The sequence below is a fragment of the Rhipicephalus sanguineus genome, chromosome 11, assembly GCF_013339695.2.
Source record: "Rhipicephalus sanguineus isolate Rsan-2018 chromosome 11, BIME_Rsan_1.4, whole genome shotgun sequence".
Taxonomy (NCBI): Eukaryota; Metazoa; Arthropoda; class Arachnida; order Ixodida; family Ixodidae; genus Rhipicephalus; species Rhipicephalus sanguineus.
The window spans coordinates 133,120,973-133,145,847 of record NC_051186.1 but is presented as its reverse complement, the minus strand read 5'-3'; the positions used below and the strand labels follow the sequence as shown (position 1 = coordinate 133,145,847).

The 24,875-nt window shown below is 46.4% G+C and overlaps 1 protein-coding gene across 4 annotated transcripts in view; it reads left to right on the top strand.

Annotated features, from left to right (window-relative positions):
• The window catches only part of LOC119374538 (histone acetyltransferase KAT5), a 59,136-nt gene that overhangs the window by 20,293 nt on the left and 13,968 nt on the right, over positions 1–24,875 (top strand). For 2 of the 4 annotated variants that reach the window (XM_037644678.2, XM_037644676.2), the window contains 6 exons: positions 2,850–3,026; positions 6,340–6,420; positions 7,610–7,699; positions 12,610–12,750; positions 13,588–13,681; positions 22,373–22,535. In XM_037644678.2, the coding sequence (XP_037500606.1) occupies positions 2,850–3,026; positions 6,340–6,420; positions 7,610–7,699; positions 12,610–12,750; positions 13,588–13,681; positions 22,373–22,535 (746 nt within the window). Of the gene's footprint in view, positions 1–2,849; positions 3,027–6,339; positions 6,421–7,609; positions 7,700–12,609; positions 12,751–13,587; positions 13,682–22,372; positions 22,540–24,875 lie in introns of those variants that run through there. The other 2 variants (XM_037644677.2, XM_037644679.2) reach the window with 2 other exon arrangements.

Below are 24,875 nucleotides of genomic sequence, written 5' to 3'. Positions count from 1 at the left end.
AATCTCGAAGGCCTTGCTTTCGCATGCAATTACGTCATACACGCCATGTTTGTGCAATACAAATCTCAAAGGCTATGCTTTTGTCAATAGTAAATGCCAATCTCGAAGGCCTTGCTTTCGCGAGCAGTGACGTCATAGACGCCATCTTTGCAATTTGAATCTCGAAGGCCATGCTTTTGTTTGCATCATTTGAAAGATTCTGTTGCTTGCGCCTCTCATGCGGCTAATATTACGGTCAAACGAGGCCAAGCTGTGTGAAAATGCACCATGGCGGCTCTCTTTGGTAGTCACTCGGTCGGCTCCGAGTGCACTTCGCGACGTATCATACGGGAACGGTCCGACAGTTACGATGTAACAGCGGGGTTCCCAATACATTGTATCCTATGGGAGCTATGCCGGGACCGGCGGAAAACGACGTAACAGCCGGGAAAACGCAGCTGTGAGGAACGTAACAGCGGGGTTCTACTGTAATACGGACAACCCACGGAGCTCACAGTACCACAAGTGTGCAACACAAAGGCAGTACTACAGTCGAACCCACTTATAACGATCCCACATATAACGATCTATCGGTTATAACGACCATATTTGGGTGCACTTACGATTTTCCTATGCTAACCATTGAAGCTGCGTCCAGATATAGCGAACATTTTTCAAAGCCTCCTACTTTTACAACGAACACTTCAGACACGCTCGCGGTAAAAATATGGCGCATACGAAGCAAAAAAAAAGTTAAAACATGCCTTCTAAAGCGTGACAGGGGCGCGCGCTCGCGCGTGCCCCGCTCCAGTTTACTTGCGACTAAGATATGCCAGATCGGCGAGCACCGCACGCAGATTTCGGACGCTGCGAGCGAGGTCGCTCATTTTCCAAGCGTTTCTTCAGTGGTAGAATGGCAGTGAGGGGGAAAAAAAATAGTAGGCAGCATGAAGCCTTGCGGTCAGCTTTCGCACGGTAACCTTTCCTGACGCCGTTCTCTGCAGCCTGCGATGAACCAAACAATGCCTTGGAACGCAAGAAGGCATAACAGCGATAACTTTCCATCGCAAAAAGGTTCACTGCGTCCCTAAACTCGTCGACGCCACAATGTGCCACGAAAAGTCGTCCGTCTTTTCAGTAACGGCAGAGACCGGTCGATCGGTGATTACAACTTCCGCGCGATTGCGGCGATGGCTTCACGGATAAGCATCAGAAAAGAACGAAGGTGAGGTGGCGGCCGTCGATGAACGTGCCATCACAGTCATCTGTAGATATCTGCTCGGCTGCGCGTGTGACGTACACCGTACACTGCGGATTGATGGCGGTAGCCATGCTGCCGTTCGCAAGTTCACCGCCACCGCCGCGTCGTGCGAGACCGCTTTAAAGTGCGCGTCGCTTTGTAGAAACGAAAGTAGCTCGCTGTTGTTGAGCGGCGCGGGCACCGAGAAACTGCGTGTTTGACTAGGTGACAACTCAAGTGCTCCGCGCATCGTCGTGCATGGCCGCGAGAGCATCGCGAAGACGTAGAGTGCGCGTTGCTTGGAAAATGCTTGTTTTCGCCGTGTTGAACGAAGAGGCTAGTCGCCGCACCCGTGCACGGTCCGGAGTGAAGCAAGCACGAAGAATGTACAAACGCGCGCGTACGGCGTACAGCAAGCGGCCCGGCAGTGACTCCGCGACCCGAGTAGGCGACGCGCTGCACGCAACTAGCCAGGGATGATCGGCTCTACGTCGCGGTACCACGCTTCGGTGAAACGGTGTCAGCTCATTGCAAAGGCGGTTAATTCACTCGTGAGCACGCAGCAGGCGTTGCTTCACGACGCAAAAAGGCTTAGCTTGTCACCGAAGGGGTTGTTAACACTTTACAAAAGTGCACAAAGAAAAAAAAAACGGCTTGGCCGCTAAGCGCACGTTTTTAAGGGCGAGTCCATATATAATGAACTACTGATATAACGACCACTTTTCGGCACACTTTCGAGTTCGTTATAAACGGGTTCGACTGTAGTAGCTGACCGAAACAAAGCGGTGAAGTTCACGTCCACACAGTATATTTGTCAGTGGGAATCATGTGGGAGTGACTGGAAAAGCAGAACCACCATCGTGACCGAAACACTTCATGTTTATTTACGTTGCTGTATAGCTTTTAATCTTGCATTTACCACCGCACATGACATTGCATTGATCACAAGTCTTTGGGACTGTGTTGTTGCCATTTGTGCTTGCACCAACAGCAAGTGCAGTTTTGTCTGCAGCAGTCACAGCATAGTGTAGTTTCGTTTTGGCTTCATGCTATGGGTGTGCGACGTCGCAAACATGGCAAAAGCCTTCTAGGATGAAGAGTAATTCCACTGGTGCCTGTGTGCTAGCATCTAACTTTATCAGAGCATAGTGATGTATTGGTGGACCATTGCCAATCATGCAAGTTTATCGATGTAATCCCCTCCCTTTTCCCCATGTTTCTTGTGCTAAAAGCACATCACTTTTAAAAAAAAAAAGCTAGGGGTTTTGCGGCACTCTGGAGAAGCTGTTGGGGTTCCCCAAGGCCACGCAGTTTGAGATACCCCACCTTAGACAAAGACGTGGGTGTGGAGATACCTCCAGAAAAATCATTCATCGTTAGGAGGCTTTTTCCATAATTCCCATAGGCGGCTCGCGGTAAATTCTTTGCTGCGATGGAAAGCTTGTTGTAGTTTGGTTTGACTGTAAAGCATGTGGAGGGTGCTTGGAAGGGTGGCAGCTGCTTGATGCGTGCGCCTCTACAGCCATCAGTGCACGCTCCGTATCTTCGTTCTCACGGTGGTGGGAAAGCAGCCTGCTTGTAGGCGGTCAATCGTGTGGTAGACTGGACACGGGGGGTTTATGCTTCGAAGGCTCTGCCTTCGGCGGTGGCCACGCAGGACTCCCAGGACTCGTCCACACCCTGCCCGCGCTCCACGGGCAGCATGGTGGCCCACCACGACGACATCGTGACACGCATGAAGAACATTGAGATGATCGAGCTGGGACGTAACCGCATCAGGCCCTGGTACTTCTCACCGTACCCACAGGTGGGTCGGCACTATAGTCGTCTACGTCGAAGGGCTGCTCCTTTCGCGCAGCGCTGCATTACAGTAGAACTGAAAGTTGGGCGAGTTGGTTACTATTCATGGTGGACTTTCAGTCGGCACGCACAAGACGAGTACACCGGGTAGGGTATAAACGAGCGCCTAAAGGGACGCTAAAATGAAATAGTGAATCAGTTCAAACCATAGGTCGGCAAACTCACTCATGAGTAGACTCACTCAGACTCATATCAGGCTGTGAGTCTTAGTCTAAGTTAGTCTGGGTAAGTAATACTTTAAAGGGACACTAAAAAGCAAAACGATTTTTCTCGCATTAGTAAAGTAGTCTTCCACGATACCAAAAACACCACGCTTGCTGCGAGAAGACGCTTAATAAGCGAGAAAATGCGCAAAAAGAAAATACAGGTGGCGACACCACCTTGGAATTCCCGCACCATTTGCCGTGGCGTCACATACTTTTGACGGCGCCTGCTTCAGTTATTCTTCAGTTGTTCCCTTGTCTTTTACGCACACTGAAGTTTCACGATGAGCAGCGCTGCATCTTTGTCGAAAGAAAGGTGGAGGGCACTGCACAGAAGTAGTTTGAGTGTTAAGTCCAACATAGGGACGGCTTATCAGACTGTGGTAAGGGAGGGGTATATTCTGTTTCTCTCTCTTGTGGCAACAAGTACATCGAGCAGATGGGCCGCTGTCTCAGTGAATGACCACAGGTTGTCGATGAAAGGACAGCCTTCAACAAACCTCTCATTACATTGCCGTGATCGAATTGCAGCCCGGTTTTCCAAGGAACCAAAGTTCTTGCACACGACCTGGGAGCTTGTTGAAGCTTATTTTTAGGGGTGTGCGAATATTCGAAATTTCGAATATTTTTCGAATAGTGTTTGCTATTCGATTCGATTCGCACTGAAATTTTACTATTCGAACTATTCGAACTTCCCAAAGACAAATGCAGTCAACGTCCGGTTGAAAGTGACCCCTTCAAATTTTCAATATGCTTCACCTCATTACACTCTCGTATTGCGGCAAAGCTGCCTTTCAAGCTCCTTTACGGTCGAACTTAGCCAAGAGACAAAGTCCGGTTGGAAGTGGTCCCTAGATTTTCCATATGCTTTACCTCATCATACACCCGTATTGCGGCAAAGCTGCCTTTCAAGCTCCGTTACGGTCGAACTTGGGCAAGAGACAGTCAACGTCTGATTGGAAGTGGTCTCTAGATTTTCAATATGCTTCACCTCATCACACCCCCGTATTGCGGCAAAGCTGCCTTTCAAGCTCCGCTACGGTCGCAAATGTATTAACTCAAGAAAACGCTGGTTTCAATACGGAGATGAAAGATGTGGCAGATTTGGAGGCTCAATTAATGCTGTTTTGGACCTGAAATTTGGGCAGGAAGTCCGAAAAATCGGAAGCCGAAGCTTTTTAGCATCCAGTATTTCAGATGTTCTTGTATATCGACATCTACAAGGCAGATTTGGAACTCCGGACTTGAAGCGAGCACACTCTTGTCCGCCACATCAGTTGGGCTTCCACAGAAGTTGAAAGAGGAGGAGAGGCTGAGGAAATGGCATCTTTGCCTATCACGTGTAAAGAGTTGTCGGCAACACTTTGGTTGCACCAAATCATGTACATAAATACAATTCGGCCTCTACATTGCCTCATTCTTGATAAGAAAGACAACTATGAAATATGACCCCACCAGCGCTTCATCAACCTAGCGAAAAGAAACACTTTCATGTTGCTATCTCACAATGACATACTTAGGGATTCTCTGCAACTTCTGTAATTTCACTTCGAATTATTCGAAAAATGTTTGAGAAATATTCGAAAATTATTCGAAATTATTCGATTCGATTCGCACTCAATCTTTATTATTCGAATTCGATTCGCACCCAAAATTTTGCTATTCGCACAGCTCTACTTATTTTATTTTCAAAGCCATAGACAGTTGCGTCGCCAAGCCCTCCAAAGCATTACTCAAAAGCAGAGATTGGGTATCTTGATGTGCACATTTAGGTCTTTTTTGTTTAATCATGCACACATGGTTTCTTTTTTTTTCCCTATATGTTTTTCGTGTTTTCAATAAAAATTTCAGTTGTTAGTATACGCTTGTGCTGTTCTGTCCAGGTTTTTTGCGTCGTTTCTCTCATAATGAAATACCAACTCGTCCAACAGTCTATTCTTCTGCATCTTTGGCTGCAATTTCAACTGAGAAAGATTAGCTCACTGGTATTAATAGATTACCCGCCACAGTGGTCTAGCGGTTAAGGTGCTCGACTGCTCACCCGCAGGTCGCAGGATCGAATCCCGGCCGCAGCGACCACATTTTTGATGGAGGCGAAGATGCTTGAGGCCCGTGTACTTAGATCTAGGTGCACGTTAAAGAGCCCCACGTGGTCGAAATCTCCAGAGTCCTGCACTACGGTGTCTCTCTGTGGTTTTGGGACATTAAACCCCCAGCAATTATTATTATACATATTAATAGATTACAATGCTGCTATTTTAAAAACACTGCTTTCGCTGCGAGAGCCAGAAAACGCACAAAAACGGGATATACAAGTTACATTGCCACCTTGAAGTTCCTGAATCAACTTGCCGTGGTGACATAGGTTTAGACAATATATGCTAGGGCATGCATAATCTGTTACTGGTAAAAATTGATTGCATTGTTCTCTAAGGGATCCAGCGACCTAACGTAGCAAGTTTCGTAAAATTGTACCGAGCCACCAGTGTGGCCAGAATACGAAAAAGGGCTTTGATTCTCTTGGTGTCACACCGACATTCAGGTTCTGGGGTTTTGGCTTGACATTGATAGACGTAACTTTGATCTTCGTTTTACCCTTTCTTTTTTATTTTAAGAACCTGTTATCATTGAAATTAATGACTGTCGAGTTCTCAATGTCAATGTCTAGATGGGACTTCACTCACAAATGTTTGACATACCGTAACTCTTGTTCAAATGGGTTTGGAACATATATTTCTGTTGTACTGCATACAGTTCTGATTCCAGGTTATTGTGTGTGCCAATATACTTTGTAAATGTCTCTATTTAGGAAAAATCTTGCTCCCCTAAAAGCTCATGAAATAGTCTTTTACGTTTTAAAACCTCCATAAATCAAAATCGATCAAGAATCTCAAAAAGCTTTAAGGAGCAGTGTCCCCCCTTAAACATGACGCTTAAATATCCCTCCTGTTGGTTTTTCTGGAAAGCCGTCATAACTGAAGTACGTTATTTTCCCCTCTAGAACTCAACGCCAGAGTTCAGTGTGATTTGTCGTTCTTGTTCCTTTGTCCTTTCCAGGAACTAGTCAACTCGTGCATTTACCTCTGTGAGTTCTGTCTAAAGTACACCAAGTCCCGAACCTGTCTCAAGCGACATCTGGTGAGTAAAATTTGCATAGTGTTGCCTTTTTCTGGTGTAAGGAGATAACGGTGATTATGCACCCTGGGGAAAAAAATGGGCCTACATGGCCCACCCATGCCGTGCAAAGGGTGCACCTCATCTCCAGATAGTGATGGAAAAAAAACTGCAATCCTTATGTTAGATTAGCAAAGCTTATCTATGTTATTAAAATAAAAAACTGGGCTAGTTTTATTTATTTTACTGGTCTTTGCGGTGCTTCCAAAAAGACACTAAACAAAGATACACAGTGGTACAGTACTCGTGGATAGAAATGCAGCATATATTTTTAGTATAATTACCGCTGTGGGCAATTTGTTGTGATAACCACGTCGTGCTGCTGCAAATCTGACCACTATAGGTAATCTTGGCTCCGATTTAAGTGTTGGAGTGAGAATTACGTTGATGTGACATGAACTGTAGGCTCTGGAAGCGAAATTATGTGTGTTACTTAACCCTAAATCTTTGCTTTTCAATTCATGAGTACCGTACCTGCGCCGACTGTCAACTAAATTTTATTTTGGAAACAAGAAGCAAGGAACCAGTAAGGAAGAAAGACGTACCAGTCACGTTGGCGTGGCAACGTGATTTGTACGTCTTTGTATACATCCTTTCCTAATAGATTTGTGTAATGCATATGCTGCAAAATGAAATGCGTGGAAATTCATTTCACTCATTGTTCTTGTTCTAATCTAAATAAGCCAGCTTTCTTTTTTTTTTAATCCGATTGCAGTGTGTATGATGTTTCCTGCTGCTGCCTGCTGTAAAATGCGCGAGACCTCAGTCGAGCGTTCCTCGCTTTTAGTCTCACACCTTCCATCAAGCCTTAATTGTATTTATGGGAAATATAACCAGGCCATAATCAATAACATGTGCGGACCTCCAGATGTAACTCGCTTCTGGGCATACAGACATATGCGCTGTGAATCATTCAGATGATTCGCCTATGTTACACTACGACACGTGGTGATAAAAAGTTTATATTTTTGGTCTCGTAGCCAGATTGACCTTTCACTGACGCAACATTCTCTTTGCTACGGATCTGAAACGGTTTCGATTTTCTCTCATGCATGCTGTACTGTGTGCTTCGATAACATCGTGGTGTTGCTAAAGTGGGATCAGCCTGGTCTGAACAAGCATGCATAATTCTTTATTTATTTCCTTCACTCAGGCCAAATGCACGCTCAAGCATCCGCCGGGTAACGAGATATACCGCAAGGGAAACTACTCCTTCTTCGAGATTGATGGCCGGAAGAACAAGGTTTGTGTCTGTTTTTCAGTTTTTCTGTTGTTATTATTGATTGTGTTGAGGAACCACTGTTAAATCCGTTGTTTCGCATCAGTTCGTGCGACATTGCAAGTTCATCTAATGACTGCACAGGTGTGCAGTGTACAATTACCGCACACCTTTCTTTCATCGCGGAGTTATGATGGAACATGTAATTTGTCCTAGAGTTCAGCGATACTATCTCCGAAAGACAGCTAAATTTGTGACAATCTTTTGTTCATGGTCACCTCACCATGGCCCATTGCAAATTTTAACGCAATAGCGTTGAAGAGCTCATTTCGCAGAAATTTTGGTGTCGGCGTCTTTGACTCTGAGTGAAGCGTTCTCCGTGAGCGAATATTCGAGGTAGACACAAATAATGAAATAATAAAAAATCTTCGGTTCAAGTGGGCTCGGGGATTTGAACCTGCGATCCCTCGCTCTGTGGCGCGATGCATTTAGCCACTCAGCCATCACGCATACATCCTGCAGCATACTAACGGTGAGCTATTTATAAATACAGTTAAAAACCTGGATATAACGAAACTGACAAATTCCCGAAAAAATTTGTTACAGACAGGTTTGCATTATATCCAGTTTCAGCACGAAAATTCGGAACAGAAACGCACTAATTAAACACAAGAGGGAGTGAAGGCAGAGCTCACCCAAAACATTTATTTAGCGGCAAAAAACTGCGTTATTTGCTCTATTGCTTGTTTGTGAGGGGTGGCAATACTGAACGTTCGTAGCACATCAATACAACGCTGCTCCGTCATCGTCTAGCTGCAGCCTCTGAGATTGGCTCCGACAATGCGCCGTTGCATTGCTGGAGCTAATCTCGGAGGCCACGGTCTCCCGAACCCGCAACGCGGCGCAAGACGCAAAGCGCGCGAGGACAGCCACGAGTCGACCTCCAAAGATCCGTCGTCACCATGGTCGCGGACATTTTCCACCAGCGCCTAAGCTGACATTTCCTCGGTAGTGACGAAACAGTTGTCGGCATTAAAAAAAATCACAAAAGCTGCACGTCATCAGGGGCTGCTCCATGCACGTGCAGTGAAACCACGCACGTGTGCACAGCGTCGAAAACGAAGAGCGAACCAGAACTGCGATTGCCCTCTAATATGCGGCGCAAACTCGAAGCGTGACGACGCGGAGCAAGAATTTTTTTAGTGGCATCACCTGGTGTCGCGTTAAGAAAGTGCAGTTCGGAGACTACTGCAACAACCGAAGGATGGCGCTGCCAGTGCAAAAACCGATTTTCTTTTTCTTTTCTATTTATTTGTGTTTTCTTTTTTTCTTTTTAATTTTATTTTTAAAGAAAGCCAGCGCGGTGGCACCCGCGAGCGGCTGGATGAAGTTTGGAGGGAGGGAGGGGGGATGGGCACGCCTGCGCACGCGCCCTCGGCGACAAGAAAGCCGGCTCGAGGAGCACAGGCTTCGCCTCACGCACACCCGTACGCACAAACGAGCACTTGCTCTCGCCTCACAGCCGCCAGGGTTTCGAGCACGCCACGCACAATGCTGCCGCTTCACGCTCTCATCAGTAGGGCAACTGCAGAAGATGCATGCGGCTCCTGCTTGTGCCAAAGTGACAATATTCGGAGCAAAATCCATAGGTTGTCGGCGGCGAAAATTCGTTTTATCAAGGGTGTCTCCCACAGCCACTTCGTTACATAGAGGTCGCAAATACATGTGCTTCTATGGAGTAATGGTGGGGAGTAGAAAATCTTCGTAATATCGGGGAATTCGTTGTATGGAAGTTTGTTATAGGCAGGTTTAACTGTACACCATTTAGCATTGGTGGTACACACATCTCGGAGGTTCTTCTGCTTGACAGAAAACCCAAAAGATGGCGCAAAGGACCCACGGGTGTGCTTTCCATGTTCTATTGTGCCACATGCATGGATATAGAAGGCGGCGCGCGTCCACACTATTCGCAACTTCCAGGTACCATGGCGCCGCCGAGTGGTGGCCGCCGGAAGCTCTGTTGAGATTATTGAAATGTTGGACCCGCTTGAGTCAGCGAATGTTGCCACTTGTTTTGTCTCGTTTGGGGTCGTTTTGCGACGGTGTGCACGGTCTCGATACATGACACTTTCGGTTCCTCAATGTGAACGGAAAATAAAAGTAAAAGGAAACTGATTTTACTGCGGGCCTCGGTGCTCACAGCGTACAGCGGGAGGCAAAGCAAAAGCCCCTTCAGATTAGCGCCTTGAAAGCCCGTGAGTGGTTAAGCGGGTTAAACTTCGCAAGCAAATAACCAAGGCCCATGAATGTATGTAGAATCCCATTTTGTGTTTGAGCATATGTCTACTACCTCATATCACCTTTCTCGCGCTTCGTTCCTCCGCTCGACACAGTCGCTGTGCAGACAGTACCAGAACTGATAAGGAATGCGTTCCGCCTCTAGAATATAATAAAAAGTGCACTTTCAAAGCGTCTATCGCACCATTCCACATCTGAAGTGGCTGTGAAGTGCCTCCGTGACCTTCACATCGCCAGCTCTTTTTGTTCGGTATTACTTGCTGATGGCGCTGTTTTTTCGTCCCTGTCCCGTACAATGTTACTTATTGCACTTCTCATAAACACAGAAAGCGTAGGATGATAACAGGAACGTCACATCTTAAACGTGAAAATTGCGTCTTGCGCTGGTTTCATTCGCTGCTTGTCGACCTATTGTGGCATTCCGCTGTTTATTTTTTCTCTTTTTTACCAAGAAAACGCACTAAAATAGTATTTTCGATAATCGCACATGCCTAAAGTTGTTCTTGTGCTTCGGTCTCGAAGGGCAACACATCTTTTTTTTTTCGTTTACTTACATTACTTCGTGCTTTGAAGGGAGCTGAGCTAGCTACGCGGCAGAATGCAATGCAAGCAGAAATGAGATAAAGCATGTCTCCGAGAATGTCTCTGATATTACTGAGACATCTTTACTGAGTCTACTACTACCATATCGTGCTAACAACACAGCGGGGGTTGCAACGCGCGATTAAGCGCCGCAAGCAACGCGACTAGTGTGTTGGCTTTATTTACAATTGTGTGCATATTTATCTTCCTAATGAGGTTCCAATCACGTACCCGACATTCCTTTACTTATTATAATATGTCACCGCAACCCTGCTTTCACTAAAACATAAATCGGAGTGCAGCCGAAGCGCAAAGAACTGAACTCTTCGCCAAAAAAGTACGTTCCTAAATCGTCTGCAGCGGGCCGATAATCTCAACGACCGCCATGTTGTATGTACAGTCGCGCCACCTATAGGCCGTGAAAGTTGCGAATGGCTTTCCTTGCAGCACAGTTTAGGTGTCGACCGAGAAGTGAAGCCAGGCTAGCGATTGGGAAGGCGATACGAACACTGTCCGATTACGCGATCATGTTCTGCTCTTGAAAGCAAAGCTCAAGCGTCCTCCCAGTTTTTTGTTACGTTGCAGCCCCGTGCTGAGTTTAATGAACTTGTAAAGCATGTAAACACACGCTTGGGTGTGTTTTCTTGAAAAAAAAAAAAAAGTTTCCTGGTCAGCTTGTTGTTGGATGAGTTGGAAGAAACGGAACTGTGCTGTTGCCTTGCTGCCAAGAGGGGAGAGCCGCTGTCAACAGGCACGCACTCCCCGTTTGTCTCGGCTAGCATTCACAAGCAGCGTACCCTCCCTTCGTCCTCATAGAGTATGTCATGTTCCACAATGAGCACTGCCTCTTTCCTTTCTTTCCTTTCTATTTTTGCTCTGCGACACATTTCCAGTGGCTGCATTGAGCACTCGGCAGCGGATGATGAACCAAGCTCACTTGCCATGGTCAGTGATGTTCCAAGCAGCATGTGTGCGCGTGACTTTGACTCTAGCTCGAAGCACAGCTAACTCAAGAAAAAAGGATGCATGCCTTTGCGTTTGAAGTTTTGACTGTTTTCACTCCACGCAGCCATTTTGAACTTTGCAGGTACAGTTGCCCACTGCATGATCTACACACCACGCTTGTTTTGTTTATTTTTTTTACAATCTGCTGACCCGAAGGCCGCGGAATCAAATCCTGGCCGCATTTTGGTGGAGGCAAAATTGTAGAGGCCCATGTACTTAAATTTAGGTGCATGTTAAAGAATCCCAGGTGGTAGAAATTTCTGGAGCCCTCCACTACAGTGGCTCTCATAATCATATTGTGGATTTAGGACATCAAACTTCCGACAATTATTATTATTATTTTAAGGCAAGAGCCTTAGATGCCTCATCAAATGCGAAATTAACCGCAGCGGCATTGGCGTCCAGCGGCACCAGGGACGAGTGATGCAAAAAATCATCATCACGTGATGACATCACCATATGACGACACAGATGGTCCAAATTTGTGATGTCACTGAGACATCACGTCACATGATGATGTCATCCCATGACATCGTACCTTGGTCAAAGGTGTGATCACGGAGGCAGTGCAAAACCATGTTAGATGCGGAAAGCTTTCAAAGTGTGACGAGGCAGGATCAGTATACATTGACTAAGAAAAAGAAGATGGCTTTCGCCTTTGAGTCGTCTTAGGTATAAGGCATAAGGGACCCTATGAGTTTGTATTATTACCCTTATTATTATTATTATTATTATTATTATTATTATTATTATTATTATTATTATTATTATTATTATTATTATTATTCACAATGCCCAGACATTGTGAGGGGGCCCTTTTCTGGGGGGGAGGCATTGCAAATGAACAACATGGTGTTTATTTGCAATGCTCACCATGTTCAACATGGTGAACAAGCATGGTGTGTAGATTGTCGGCGACAATCTTGTCTGTAAGGTGTCACACGACTGCATAGAGTCAAAACGGTTAAAACTGTAAATGGAAGGCTGCATGCGTTCACACCTACTTGTGCCTTGAGGCAAGCCTCCCATCTCTGTTGTCTTTGTTGCAGATGTATGCACAGAACCTTTGCCTGCTGGCCAAGTGCTTCCTCGATCACAAGACGCTGTACTATGACACAGACCCGTTCCTTTTTTACGTCATGACCGAGGTCGACAGCCGTGGCTACCACCTCGTCGGCTACTTCTCCAAGGTACGCCCCTGGTCCCTCTCATATGGTTGTTTTTCGGCGGAAGGCCATTGGCTACCGCATTCAGTCTTCTCTTACACGTACACGGTGGAATCTCGTTAAAATGGAACCTGAGAGAACCGGAAAAACATGTTTCATTTGACAAGAAGCTTTGTTCACTGAGAAAGAGACACAGTGGCGCAGCAGGCAAATACAAAGCCAACCAGTTTAGTGACAGTTGTTGCCATGTAAATGTCGATTCCATTTAAGTGATGTCCTTTTAGCAAGATTCTACTGTAGTAGAATGCCTGTGTTCTCAATAAGCATTCTGTCTTTTCGCTATATTGATAATTCATTCGCTACATTATAGCTCCTATCGGCACCTTCGTGTTGTAGACATTGTGGATGTACGGAAATTACAGCGTGATTAGGTTCTGGTGAGCATGGGCTATGTTATTGTCTCACCTACTGCATAGTGACTTATTGAAAAGCTCTGAGTAACCAGGGCACAAGGAAGGAGGTTGACAGAACAGGCAAATAAATGTTGGTTTGAAGTCGGTGCCTGTCCCGTCTACCTTCATTCTTTGTCCTGCTCATTTAGCACTTTTCACTAAGTCACTCTAAGACTTCACCAACCTGCCCAACTTGCCTCACATGTCAGCCTGCTGCATCTTCACTGCATCCTTGTGATAAAGGGAATTCTGAGCAAAATGTTCTGGCAGCAAGATTTTCCTGTAATGGTGGAAGCAGCGAACAGCTCCAAGGTGATGGGACCAATGTTGCACGCGTGTGAAGTGGATAGAAGGGACACTGTGCAGTCAGTGGCACCTCAGTTGTATGGTGTGCTGTACTGTCATGCAGGAGAAAGAGTCGACAGAGGACTACAATGTGGCCTGCATCCTGACACTGCCACCCTTCCAGAGGAAAGGCTTTGGCAAACTGCTCATCGAGTTCAGTGAGTCCCTCATTTTCCCATTTCATTCGCATCTGTTTGCTTCATTGCCCAGTTAGTACCTCATCACTAGTCTAAGATCAACTGAAACTATCGATTATTCAAACTCGAGGGGACCTCAGGATTCTGCTTGAATTATCAGAAGTTTAGATTATCAGAAGTTCTCAAAAATATTGCTGAGGGCAACATAGCCACTAGCGTTGTGATGTTTGTTTCTAAGTACCGCAGCAACATCGTACACACTTCTGCATGAAGTTCTTAGATGGCAGCTGGTGCTTGTTAATATACAATGCGTGCACATGTATAAGTGAGGGATAAAATGTGTTAGTTCCCATGACAGCTAGTAGGCCCTTCCCATTCTAAGGACGCTTTCCCGTATGACACTAGTGTACTGCGGCGAAAATGACATTAAAGGCCAACTCCGGCGATTTTTTGGCCATGTCAAAGTAATGGTGCTTTTATATTCCTGAGACGCTCCTGTCACGGGTCCGATAGCAGGAACACTCGGCAAATTCGAGAATAATTTTAAATAAGCAAAAAAGCGCAACACCGAAACCAAAACCCAACCGAGCATACCGTCTTCGCGTGACGTATAAGTGGTTACAAAACCGGAAATCATGCAAGGCATGCCGGTCCCGCCAGCGCGTAGTATGAAAGTTGCGAAAGCGGCGAAGAACAGACGCTCAGTTGAAAGGTGACTCCGTCGGAAATCTTGTGTGTGACTGACCGTGTCACGTGCACAAGCTGAGCTGTCGGAAAATGGCAGCTGCGATTCCAACGCATTTGGAGGCCAACTGTAATGACCATTCCTCTTCGATGAAGTGGAACATACCTGTCTAGCTCTTTTCTTGCCTGGTTGCACATTCCACCGCCAGATGGCACCACCTGTCCAGGCAGCTCAGGTTTGTGGGGCCGTGATCGGGTAAAATGCTATCGCTGAGAAGTTCACGGACTAAGTAAAGCTTCTTAATATTGTTATGGGAAGAGTGCATAAGTTTGGTAATAGCGGCGTTCAACATCGCGTTGGTACGGCCGAAGGAATTTAATATAAGCCAACTATGAGCCACCTTTCGCACCATTAGGTTACGTTGTTTCGCACGACCCTATATATACTACGGAAAGTGTTTCCGTGGTGTTCACGCATGTGCATACTTTAGCCGGTACGGTATTACCGTACTTTCCTGGCGGTAAACCAGCATTGCTAGCTAAAACTCTCTAATATAGAGATGCAGGGTAATCATTAGGTGCGAGTGTTTCGTGACTGCCAACGGAGAATCGTGTGCAGCCCACAACGCGACACCACTTGCCACCCATCGCATGCACTACCACAAGGAACTGAAATTCACACGCCCAGCCAACAAAGCGCTCGCCGAACACTTGCGATTGTTGCCTTGCGGATAGCAGACGCTCTAGGCGCCCCTCGGTTCCGTCACTTCCGCTTAACAAAAATGACGTCACGCACCCAATGTTGCCAATAATTTTAGGAAGCGAGGCGGGGAGAGTCTGGGCTATGAATAAAATTCATTTGCAATGAATCTGCGTATGTCTCCAGCTTGTAATTTGGCATAAATAACGGGAACGTGAAAAGGAACGTACCCAGCGAATTTTATTGAGATCCACGGACCCCGAAAAATCGCCGGAGTTGGCCTTTAAGAAGGGTTGGGCACGCGATAGACCAAGTCCAATCCGTCTGAATTTTTTTTATTGCGATAGCAATTATATGGACAGTCTCGGCTGATTTTTGCTGTCGCCGTCGCCGCCGTCATGCACTGTATATGTATATGTGTATATATATATATAGAAAAGCCACAAAGAAAAATAATTCAGAAATACTTTCCGACGCGCGGAATCGAACGGCCGACCTCTCGCTCCGAAACGCGCGGCGTTAGACGGCTAAGCCACAGAGAGTTCCGTCTTTCAGCATGCTAAAGGCGAGCTATTTATATACACCATTTACTTCAGCGTGCTTTCTTACTCACCAGCGAGATGGCGCGATGTGCGTGCTGGGCTTTAAAGGTCGTCGCCCCGCCCCTGCGAACGCCGATGCTCTTTGCCCTACAGGGCGTGGTCGCCTTCGTGCGTTTATCTCAAGGAAGGAAGGAGGCGGGCGGGGGGTGGACCGCGCGGTCGTATGTCTTGTGCTTTCCCCGCGTGTCCGCGTTGAAGTCACAGAGCGTACGAAGGTCACTTCACTCCCTGCAGCGGCTGCATTTGCGAGAGGAGTGCGCTGTTCAAACAGAAATAAGTAACAACTGCGACATTTAGTTTGCGCTCGTCGTGTGTGTACCTGTTCGTTCATTTCGTGCATCCTGCTTTATGTTTTAGCAGTGCGCTTCAAGTATTGAGCTGTGACGCATGATAGTTCGCGCTCGTCCTGTGTGCGTTCTTTTCGTGCGTCCTTTGGGCTCAAGTGGTGTGCTGGAAATTTCGAGCTGCTTTCCGTTCTTCGCGTTACATTCCAATTTGTTGCTATCGCATTCATTGCTTCGCCGTTGCGGCGAAACTGTGACTTTTTTTCTTCTTCCTAGTCAGCATGCGATTGTGGGTGTGCACAGTTTGGCTAGTTTGGCCGCTTTTTAGGCAGGCAATCGGCTTTATTTGCGAAATAAAAATGCGAATGTTCAGCTAGAAGCAACAAAGCAGCAGATATTTCCAGGCATGGATATGCAAAAAGTTTTGAATTAACCGTGCAATGGGGCAATTTGTATTAAGTGGCCTTAGGGGGGACGCGGCTTTCGTATCGCGCAAAATGGCAAAAAAATCGATTTTTTGAAAATCACATTTTCAGTTTCTGTAGCCCTTTTTCTATCTGATTCCAAAATATCTTCACTGAAAACCACCTAGAAGTGCTTTAAAAAATTTGTTGCACGTGCTGAGGTGGCGAAAATTATTGTGGAGATCGCAAAAAAATGGTGGTTTTCAAAAAAGTCTTGCTCCGCAACGGTACAACCGGGCGCCGCCATTTTGAGCTCGCCGTAAAGAGCATTTCTTCGTTTTCAAATTCCCCGCCTCAGCTGGCTCCTCCCTTTGAAAACAAGCGCACAAAAAGCAAATCTCTGAAGGTATGGTGGCTAGAGGGGGAAGTGTGACGGGCGCTGTATCCCCGCCGTGGGAGAGCAATGCGCGGAACGCAATGAAAGTTCTGGCCGCCGCAAGGGGCGCTGGTGTAGTAGTAGGTGCCCGCGCTCGCCGCGCCTGCTTTGGCTCGTCTGGACTCGTTCGTTCTCTTTGTGCTGTGCCGTCACCTTGTTCGGATGCCTTGCCTTCGCTGTCGTCGTTTGTTTACCCGCCACTGTACCCACGTGTTCTGCGAACCATGCCGTCAAATCGCGCAAGTACATGCTTCGTCCCTGGCTGTAAAGGCGGGTATAGATCGTGCTCGGAGAAGCTTTCGGTCTTTGAAGCCCCGAAGGATCTCTCGAGGCGAGAGCAATGAGCTCGAAATAATAAGCGGACTGACAAAGAGCTGACGAGGGACAGCGTTGTTTGCGAGCGGCACTTCGACGTGAGTTGCATCGGAAGGACATACCATAAACAGTGAGGTTGTTGAGATACCCCGCGTTTGTCAGAAGACGCTGTGCCTACGGTGTTTCCGAATGCACCGCGAAGTAATTTACCAAAAAAAGAAAAGCAGACAGGAGTGTCCAAAGGGAGCGCCAAAAACTTGAAGTTGAGGAGGGTCAAGTAATTTGACCTCTTAACGTGATAGGGGAGTATGTGACAACAAATGTCTGACATAATTATGGGATGACAAATGTGTGATAAATAAACATGTCCTTGCATGTATTTAGTATGCATCTAAAGCCGTAAGTTAACAGAAATCATTGGTCCTTGCATAGATAGAACTATCGCTAAAATAATAAAATAAAATGCTCAGTATCAGAAAGCCTCCAGCTGCAGCATTCCAATCTCCACTTCAATTTTCTCAAGGAAAAGGAGCCGGAAATTGTAAATGCTTTGAACATTTCGCGCTCAAGAGCACTTCAATTTTCTCAAGGAAAAGTAGCCGGAAAATGTAAATGCTTTGAACATTTCGCGCTCAAGAGAACCCCCTACAATACAGAGGAAATGGAGGGGGGGGGGGGGAGGTGGGTGCGGACTAAAAGAGAGAGAAAAAAAAAACGCGCTGCACTGCAGCCAGCATACTCGCTATGAACGATTGTAAACAGTTTACACTTGACCAAGACGAAAGAACACTTTAAAGTCAGCTGAGCTATGCAGCCGAGCAAGTGGCTTAGTTCAACTGAAGCAGACTATAAATATGGTAAAAGCAGCGCAAAAGGAATATGATAATAAGAATGACACAGAAACAGCGCTGAACAGTTCAGCGCCTGTCCTGTGTCGTTCTTCTCGTGTTGTCGTCTTTTTGCGCTGCTTTTACCATGAAAATCAACCAACTAGCCCAGTTTATGCACACTGTAGCAAATTAAACATGTCGAAGCAAACCGATATTAAGACACATTGAAATATGAAAACATGGAGGCACGCCAGTTCCGTCTGGTTTAAAAGCAATATTGGTTTTCTTTTTTTTCCTCTTGCTTAACACCGCTAAGAACACATGCTTCTTAGCGAAACAAACACGTAGCGCATGTAACAACACGGGCGCGGGGTATAAGCGATTATTAGAAACAAGTGAATTTAACGTCTAGCGGCCATACGCAAAGCAGGCAAATGCCACCGCAAGCACCTACGGCGCAGGTAGCGCCACCTGGTGTGACCGCCATCTTTCATTGGGAATTCGTACAGCCCTCCGCTCTCGCCCGTCACACTTCCCCCTCTAGCCACCATACTGAAGGTCCTTTCGAGGCCTCCGATTGGCCGCGTCCGCCATGTTGCTCCAGCACGCCTCGTCATTGGTCCGATGCTCGCTCCGAGAGGACAGCCGTCTGCTGCTTACGCGTCGCGATGTTACCTGATGTTACGACTGTCGAAAATCGCGCTACTTAGTGACGCGTTCACTCGTTCTGTGTGCACGGGTCGACGATAATTTAGAATATGATTACCCTGTAGTTTGACAGCTGCAAGCGGAAGCGCAGTCATCAGTGTACGATAGACGATAGCGTGCCGCGCTCGTCGCGAACATCGCAGATGCGCGTCTCGGGTAGAAGTTCAGCTTGTCAGCACTTCGTACTCCGTGACGAATAACTTCGCGGGACTACTCTTTGTACTCGCGATCGAACATGACTTGCTTTGAAACATCGGGCACCGCGGCCACGCGCACCGCGACCGAACTTACTGCTCGGAGTCGTGGCTAGGCCTAACTCCGCTCACGGCGCTGGTTTACGAGACGAATCCGAACTTTGCGGGCAAGGACATCGCGCTAGCGGTCAAGCCGCACTGTGCTTCGTCACAAGCAACAAATCGCATCGTCCGCTGGCTCCTCGAAAGTGCGGATGGGCATTTTACGAATCGGCAGCGGACCTCCCGGCCAAGCTCGTCGCGCATTGACCGCTCGGAACAGCGGCTAGCAATTTCGCGCGTCGGCGCCGCAAAATGCGAGACCAAGCACGTTATGCGCGCCGATGTTTCGTCGCCGCGGCTAGGAGCATTGTGCATTGTCACCGAATGCCGGCAGCCAGCATATCGTGCGCCGACTTCCCGGACGCCGCGGCCGAGTACATCGGCTTGAAAGAAAGCGCTGGTGACGCAATTCAGGCACGCTTGGATTCGTGCTTGGTATCGCCGCTAGCTCTGATGAATCTTCTAAGATAACGAATGCCTCGCAAATTATCGTTTCCGCGACCGAGTGGATGATGAAACGCATCACAGGCGAGGTTTGCAAATGAGCGTGGCGTGTGTGAAGCAGGGAGTTGAATTTATATCTGACCAACTCGCGTTATTGAATAAACTGCTCAGATATTTGATCCCAGAAATGTTTGCAATTACTGTGCCAATTTTCATCAAAACCTACGAAGGAATAAGAAAGTTGGTACTGAATGCCACGTCCCCCCCCTTAATTTTATTGAGAAGGTCACTGGAAAGAATGACCTCCGGTACACGTCCATTGTTTGTGATGGAGACAGTGATACTCTCCTGACTCTTTCTGAAGAAAGAACGTACCGATTTATTCCACTGGCGAAAGAAGACTGTATAAGTCATGTCAAAGAGAGGATGGGTACAGCTCTCCAACACGTGTCAAGAAGCAAGAAGGATCGACTAGGAGGATGGGGCAGCCTGATTAAAAGACTGACTAGTTGTTATGGCATGGCTATCCGTGACAACATTGGCCTGACGCAGGACTTGATCAAAAGGCTCACCAGCTATTATGGCCTAGCACTGCGAAGCAACACGGATGTCGAAGACATGAAGAAAGCAGTGATGGCCACCTTTCATAATGTTTCATCGACAGATGCAGAACCTCATCACGAGCTCTGTCCTTCCGGTGCCCGCAGCTGGTGCAGGCACCGTGCAGCAGAGGCAGAGGGGAAGCCACAACCTCCACACACGTATAACCTGCCCAACAAAGTTGTTGAAGCGTTGCGGCCAGTGTACCAACGCCTGTCTGACCCTCAACTGCAGGCTCGTTGCAGTGGCAACAAGACACAAAATGCCGCTGAAAGCCTTCACTCGGTGATTTGGTCACTAATTTCTAAGCAGCAGCATGCCTCCCTCTTCACTGTGGAGGTAGCAGTCCATGAGGCAGTTGCGAGGTACAATGCAGGCAACTTTCAAGCTTACACCAAGATTTGTGCTGCAATGGGTGTGCAACCTGGGGCCCTTACCCTCCACAGGGCTGCTAAAAAGACGCTCAGCGAGCAAGGAAGTCATTGCACATGCATAAAGTGAAGGGGCAGAGACGCAAAAGGTTGCCTCTACACAAGGGCACCAAGGACTACAGTGCTGGTGCGTTCTAACAAATGCAAACAACTTCGAAAACTTTGATGGGCTTTTTCTCACAAGTGTGTTTTGGACATTGTGCATTGCTCGTGGAAAGAGTAGCACGGGAATGACTGGACCGATTTTGATTCTGTTTCTTTTTCCCGAATCCCTGAACACTGCTTGTGGGTATGACATTCTTCAATTTCTTGTTTATGGCCCAGTTTTTTTTCTAGATGATGATTTGTCCATGACACTGTTTCTGACAATGTGTGTCAGCAGCCATGATGATCTCTAAAAAAAAAAGAGAATTTACTAAACAATTCTGAGAGTGTCATACCTTGTAGTCTTCTTTTGAGTAAAGATCAACACCATTTGCAGCTTCCTGGCATGTTTTGTTACAGCGTTAGGCTTTCCACGAGCAGACCATATAATTGGACCATGTAGCATGATGTAACTTGAGAACTACTCAAGGTATCATGATGAAACTGCATATTTCCCTATACGAGACACTTATTAGTATGCATGCCAAATTTCATTGCTCTAGGTCAACAAACAAAAAAGTTTTTTTTCAATGCCACCTCCCCCCTTAAAATACATCGAAAACGTAGCGGACCAACCAAAAATTCAAGATTTGTTTGAATTAACTGTAACTTTAAATTATCAGAGTTTGACTTATCAGGTCTACTTGGTTCTAGACCACATAACATGCCTACTTTCAGATAGTGCACTTATAGAGGAGCTCTGTGAAGATGTTATGCTAGCTGGAGCAACACGCAGAGGTTATAATAATACTAGCTGTTTTTGATACTGAAACTGGGGAAGAAAAAAGAAAAGCTGCTATTATCGCTTACTAGAAGGGCATGACCGGTGAGATGAAAGGTCGCTGAAGACATCTTAGAAGCGGCAGTGTTCATGGACCTACACGTCACGACGACAACCACACAAATCGTTTTTTTGAAGGTTGCTAACAAGAAAATTTTGCCATTACCAGTCTGATCGCATTTTAGCTCTTGCAGGTGTTCCGTGCTTGCAAATACTCTGTTGTAACATCAGTATAAATTCAAACGCAGACAAGAGCAGAAAACTACTCCAATGCATTGCTCTGCCTTTTTGTTTATCTGTATTTGTAACTGGCTTAATTCATACTCTGTAGCATACACGTGGAATTCGCAAGTTTTTCCGCAAAGATGGCAATTATGAAGCATTTATATCAGTCATGTGCATAGGTCGGCAAACTCACTCATGAATCGACTCACTCAGACTCACTCAGACTCAGATCGGGCCGTGAGTCTGAGTGAGTTCGGGTGAGTAACATTTTGGTGAGCTTGAGTCCGAGTGAGTCCGGTTGAGGAAAATTTTGGTGAGTCTGAGTGAGCCCTCAGAGCAAAATATATTTCTTGAGTGAGTATGAGTCAGCTCCAATTTTTTTGCCGGCCTATGGTCGTGTGTGTGCTTACATATGTGAATTATCGATCGACCGAGCAGTACTTGAGAGATCTGGTCTGGCGAAATGAACAATTGCAGTGTTTCGCTTGTTGTAGATGTGTTTCATGCTTCCTTCACCGGCTTTAGGTTTTGATCCAGTGAATCTTTCGCTTGTTGCCATCACTTCTTTAATGGCTATGGCATAGAGTAGCCGAATTCAAGAAGCACTAGTGCACCAAGCTTTATATTTTTGTTGAAGAGCAACTTTAAATGCCGCAGAACAAAAGTTGATCTTGAGCCTTCCATACTGTGACAGCATCCGTCAACACACCCCAAAAGTGCTCTCGTAAGACGAGTAAAAGAGAGACGGGTAAAAATGTGCAAGTAGGAATCGGTAGCTGTGCTACTAGCGCTTGCAATCAGTGGTCTTCGCCGGGATGTCTCGTGCAGGCTACGAGCTGTCAAAGTTTGAGGGCAAGACGGGCTCTCCGGAGAAGCCGCTGTCGGACCTGGGCTTGCTCTCCTACCGCTCCTACTGGTCCGAGACCATCCTCGAGATCATGATCAACATGGCTCCCAACGAGGCGGGCGAGAAGCCGCAGATCACGATTCAGTGAGTCTTGCCTCGCCTCCTGTCGTTGTCTGATGGCCACTGTAGACCACGTCTCGGCATGCATTGGGGGCATGCCTACTGATGCATTTCAATGATACCTGCCAATCTTCCACACAATGGTCACCTATACGCAAGAAGGGGATTTTTTTTTTCTTTTTTCTTGAGGGGTTTATTTCTTTGTTAAACGCAACCAAATGAACCCAACAGACAATTAGGTCAAGGGAAGCATTGGGGGCAATAATTGTTGTCTTTTAATTGTAAATTGAAATAAATTAAAATGGATGGAAAACACCCTTTCCACCAGTGGAATCCAAACCCACAACCTTCGAATTATGCCTCTGATGCTCTACCAATTGAACTATATATGATGAAAGGTTGTTCCCCGTCAAATTTGTTGGGGCGCGTAATTCGAAGGTTGTGGGTTCGGATCCCACCAACTTTCCATTGGTGGGTGTTTTTTCGTCCACATTAATTCGTTTCAATTTACACTCAAACCTCGATATAACGAACACAGATATAACGAAGTAAATGAAGAATAGTCTTGTCATAGCTACAGCGTTACAAATAAACGTTTATAATGAATATCGGATATAACGAAGTTATTTTCGTGGCAGATGTGACTTTGTTATAATGTGGTTTCAGTGTACTAGAGTTAAAAGACTAACAATTAATGCCCCCTATGCTTTCCTTGGCCTGAGTGTTGGGTTCATTTGGTAGTGGTCACTTGTGTATCAGTAAAGCTGCACTTGAACTTACTGTGGCAATAAAGGGGACGGTACGGAGGCAGAACATTGCTCACGTAAGAGCCGTCAGAGAGGAGGGCCACATTCTAAACCCTGTTTTGGCATAACCTCAGGAAGGAAACAGCTCATTGTTTTACCTACAAAAGCAAAACGAAGACAGATGCAGCAAACATAGTTATCTGCCTCCTTCTTTCTAGTTTTGGCAAGATGGAAAGCATTGACTAAGCTCAAGAACACGAGTTCCATTTCCAGCCGCATCTTGATGAACCTAGTTTGACAAGTTGGTTTAACACGATGTATGTGGGAATGCACTTAAAGGAGTACTGACACGATTTTGAAGTGCAGCAAAACGGAAGTTTTTGGTTTTCTTGGCATGTAGTGTTAACGCTCTCCCCACACCGCATACGGGAAACACGTATAAATATTTAAGTTTGATTTTAAAGTTTTCATCTCCCAGCATCTGCAAGGCAGCTTCACCGCATGGAGAGCCCTATGACGTATCAAGTCAGCTCACTTGGTTTGCGAAATCTGGGTTCTGCATGCAGCCTAAATCACAGAAATCGCTGTCGGAGGCACTGGACGGCAGTTCACTCATCATGAACCACGTTCGACTGACCGCAAAGGACAGCAGGTGTATATTTCGTGGGTTGCAGTCTGCCCGTGACGTCACGGGCAGACTTGACACGTCACTATGAAGCCGCCCTCTCGAAACCGAAACCTAAACTGCTGGTTGAAAGAAGCGGTATTAAAAATATTTGCAATGCATCCCCAGGCACCCCGACACTCTTTTTAGGGTTCTCGACACCCGTGCTTTCATTTAGAGCAACAACCCGAAAAATGTTAAAATTCATGTCAGTACTCCTTTAAAAGACGAAAATAAGAGATGTGTCTTGTGTGTGCTGTATGTGCGTCTTGGCCTCACCTTTCGTCCTTGTCTTTCTAAGCGCATTCCCACATCCAGCCGCATTTCTGTCGAGCCAAAATGCAAGAACACTTGTGTTCTTAGATTTAGGTGGGCATTAAAGAAGACCGTGTGGTCTGGAGTCTCCCACTACGGCAAAACTCATGATCATACTGTGGTTCTGGCAACGAGAACCCCATAATTACAATTATTTACATATCAAAGCTACACCAATTCAATTGCCTGTTTTAGGCATTTAGCAAAGTGCTGTCAAACACTACCAGAACGCTTGGCACAGTAACACAAGTGCATAGACTCTGCCCTTGTAGCTATCCTTTCTTTGGTACAGAGAAGGCTGCATGAATTACAGCAGTGTTCTGTTGCCCATAGAGACATGCTATGTGACGTTATCTCTCATTGATTTGAGCACAAAAGAAGTTCAATGCAATGCTGGGGGAAAACAGTCACCGATGATCGGAGCATACCGTGTGGCCCTTGAAATCGAACCAGACTTCATTGTGAAAGGATGCCAGAGGAGTTAGCACGTGCCATTTCTGGAGCTGGGGCTGTATTCTAGAGAGTCCACTCTTCGGCGACTTCTCGTAGACTTCATGTCAAGCGTGGTGCCTGGCTAAGTGCAGGTGCACCCAAGTGCTAGATGCAGTGTAGAGGCAATGTTGGGGGTAAGTGTAGCAT